General features: G+C 39.7%; 1 protein-coding gene across 1 annotated transcript; it reads right to left on the reverse strand.

The window, feature by feature from the left end:
- Positions 1-1,813, reverse strand: LOC140010627 (uncharacterized). Its single transcript, XM_072057931.1, has 3 exons — positions 1,296-1,813; positions 111-705; positions 1-15 (listed from the first exon to the last, which is right to left on the reverse strand). The coding sequence occupies exons 1-3, from the start codon at positions 1,811-1,813 to the stop codon at positions 1-3; spliced, it is 1,128 nt and encodes a 375-aa protein (XP_071914032.1).
- Between the last annotated feature and the right edge of the window lie 1,255 nt (positions 1,814-3,068).

The raw sequence follows: 3,068 nt of genomic DNA on the forward strand, positions 1-3,068 counted from the left end.
TTAACTCATGCGGGTCTGGAGCAACATGCAGTTTAGACTCATGCGTCATGGAGTGCTCTTTTTTTTTATGGCATGTATAATTTCATGAATTTTTCATTTATAGGACCAACTTTTACACCATCTTTGTCCACCAGTTTATACGCGCCATTTGTGTAAACTTCTCGAACAACATATGGTCCATCCCATTTAGAGACGAATTTGTCCTTAATGCGATGAGTCATAACTATTGGCTTTCGAACGGCAAGTACCATGTCCCCAACTTGAAAGGAGTGGCACCGAACTTTCTTATTGAAAGCTTTAGAGAGACGGGCTTGATAGCATTCCAAATTTTGTTGGGCCTCTAATCTCTTTTCATCTAAACCTTCCAATTCTTCAAGGTGCAGACGAACATTTTCTTCCTCCGTGAGCCCTTCTTGGATAGCAATTCTCAAAGAAGGAATTTGTTGTTCAAGGGGCAGAACAGCTTCTACACCATAGACTAAGGCATATGGTGTGGCTTGCGTTGGAGTTCGGTATGTGGTGCGATAGGTCCAAAGAGTTTCATCTATCCTTTCGTGCCAATCTTTCTTTGATTTGGCCACCACTTTCTTCAACAAGTTACACAAAGTTTTGTTGAATGCCTCTGCGAGACCATTGGCGGGGGCATTATACATGGAGGACTTGTGTTGCTTGAGATTAAATTTTTCACACAACTTATCCATCAAGCTATTGGAGAAGGATTTTTCATTATCAGTGATAATGTACCGGGGAACTCCGTAACGATAAATAATATTCACATGAATAAAATTCGCCACATCTTCCTTTCTAACTTACTTGAGCGGTATGGTTTCAACCCATTTAGAAAAGTAGTCGGTCGCAACCAATATATATAAATGTTGGCCGGATGACTTTGGTAATGGCTTCACAACGTCAAGGCCCCAAGTATCGAAAGGCCAAGAAGCAACAGTCGGGTGTAACGGCTCAGGTGGTTGATGAATATAATTTGCATGAAACTGGCAAGCTTAACATCTTTGAGCATATTCTACACAATCTTTGACCATAGTAGACCAATAGTAACCCATCCTTTTAATCCGAAAATGTAATTTGGGACCGAATTGGCGAGCTCCACATATTCCAGAATGTGTCTTGTGCATCGCCCGATATGCCTCGTCTTCGCTCAGACAGCGCAACAGTACACCTTCAAATGATCTTCGGTACAACGTATCCTTGTACAAAATAAAACGAGGGGCACGACGACGAATTTCAGTTCTCCTACGTTGCTCCTCAGGTAATTTTTGATACTTGAGATAATCAACCAGGGGTTGTCTCCAATCTTCTTTGTCAATTTCATAGGTTGAGACCACATGAGCGTCGCCTCCTTCAACATTTCAACATCAATTAGTGATGGAACTATCCACTTTTGACATACACGAACTTGTATCTCATGATCCGGCATGGCAAGTGAAGAGGCTAGCACAGCTAATGCATCAGCTTGCTTATTTTCCCTTCTAGGAACATGCTTAATACTTGCACCTCCAAGCCACTTCATAAGTCGCATTGCATATTTGTGATACGGAATTAATTCGGACTTTTTGATTTCATAACTTCCCAAGAGTTGGTTAACCACCAATTGAGAGTCACCATAAATTTGAAATTCCAACTGCTCCATGTCAACAGCTATTTTAAGTCCGAATATGAGAGATTGGTACTCAGCAACATTGTTTGAACAATGTTGATTTAGGGTAAAAGAGTATAACAATATCTCTCCATCAGGAGTCACGAATACAATCCCCGCTCCAACCCCATGATGATGGGCAGCACCATCAAAATACATTTTTCATGGTGGGCGAATCTCAATAAGGAGTACATCCTCATATAGTAGGTCATCACTTAACTCCCATTCAGCAGGTATAGGGTGATCAGCAAGAAAATCCGTCAGAACTTGTCCTTTCACAGCTTTTTGAGGCACATAAATAATCTCAAATTGTTATAGTTGAAAATACCATCTGGCCTGCTTATCACATACTTTATGGGATTCGCCCTGGAAATGAGCCTCACACTATGTGTTTGAAAGTAGTGTTTTAACTTCTATATTGCAAAAATAAAAGCTAAACACAACTTTTCAATCGGCGAGTAATTTAGTTCGTTAGGGGTCATCATTCTGCTTAAATAATAAAGGGCAACCTCTTTTCCTTCATTATTTTCTTGTGCAAGCAATACTCCCACTGAGCGTTCCTGAGCAGCAATATAAAGAAGTAATGGCTTTCCATGAATAGGTGCAGTCAGAACAGGTGCCTTCATAAGATAAGATTTAATGCTATTGAATGCATTACTACATGCCTCATCCCATTGAAATGGCACATTTTTCTTCATCAAGCGACTAAATGGTTGACACCTTCCTGTCAAATTTGAGATAAATCTCCGCAGATAAGCTAATCGCCCTTGAAGACTTTTCAATTCATGAATGTCCCGAGATTCAGACATTCTCAATATAGCATCAATTTTGGCCTGATCAATTTCAATACCTCGATGGCGAACCACAAAACCAAGAAATTTTTCGGATGTGACTCCAAATGCACACTTGAGAGGATTAATTTTGAGTTGATACCTTCTCATCTGATAAAAAACTTGTCTCAAGTCCTCCAGGTGATTACTTCTTTTCTTTAATTTAACGACTAAATCATCCACATAACACTCGATATTTTTATGAAGCATGTCGTCAAAAATGCTTTGCATTGCTCTTTGATATGTGGCCCCAACATTTTTGAGACCAAAAGGCATTATTTTATAACAATAAATACCCTTAGGAGTACGAAATGCAGTGAGTTCTTCATCCTCTGGTACCAATCGAATTTGATTATATCCAGAAGAGCCATCCATAAATGACAGAATTTCATGCCCAGCAGTTGCATCAATCAAGAGCTCAATGATCGGTAAAGGAAAGTCATCTTTGGGACAAGCATTGTTAAGATCTCTGAAATCGACGCAGATGCGGATTTGCCCATTCTTCTTTCACACAGGCACGATACTCGAAATCCATGTGGGATATTTAACTTCATGAATAAATCCGGTTTCAATAAACTTATTGA

Source organism: Coffea arabica, chromosome 7c (assembly GCF_036785885.1).
Source record: "Coffea arabica cultivar ET-39 chromosome 7c, Coffea Arabica ET-39 HiFi, whole genome shotgun sequence".
Classification (NCBI taxonomy): Eukaryota; Viridiplantae; Streptophyta; class Magnoliopsida; order Gentianales; family Rubiaceae; genus Coffea; species Coffea arabica.

What these genes read in the sequence shown, in the direction of transcription:
- LOC140010627 (XM_072057931.1), bottom strand. Translation starts at nt 1,813, where the DNA reads ATGTATTTTGATGGTGCTGCCCATCATCATGGGGTTGGAGCGGGGATT. An exon ending in AAGATTGGAGACAACCCCTG is followed by an intron (nt 706 to 1,295) that starts GTTGATTATCTC and finishes CTTCTCCAATAG; the next exon opens with CTTGATGGATAAGTTGTGTG.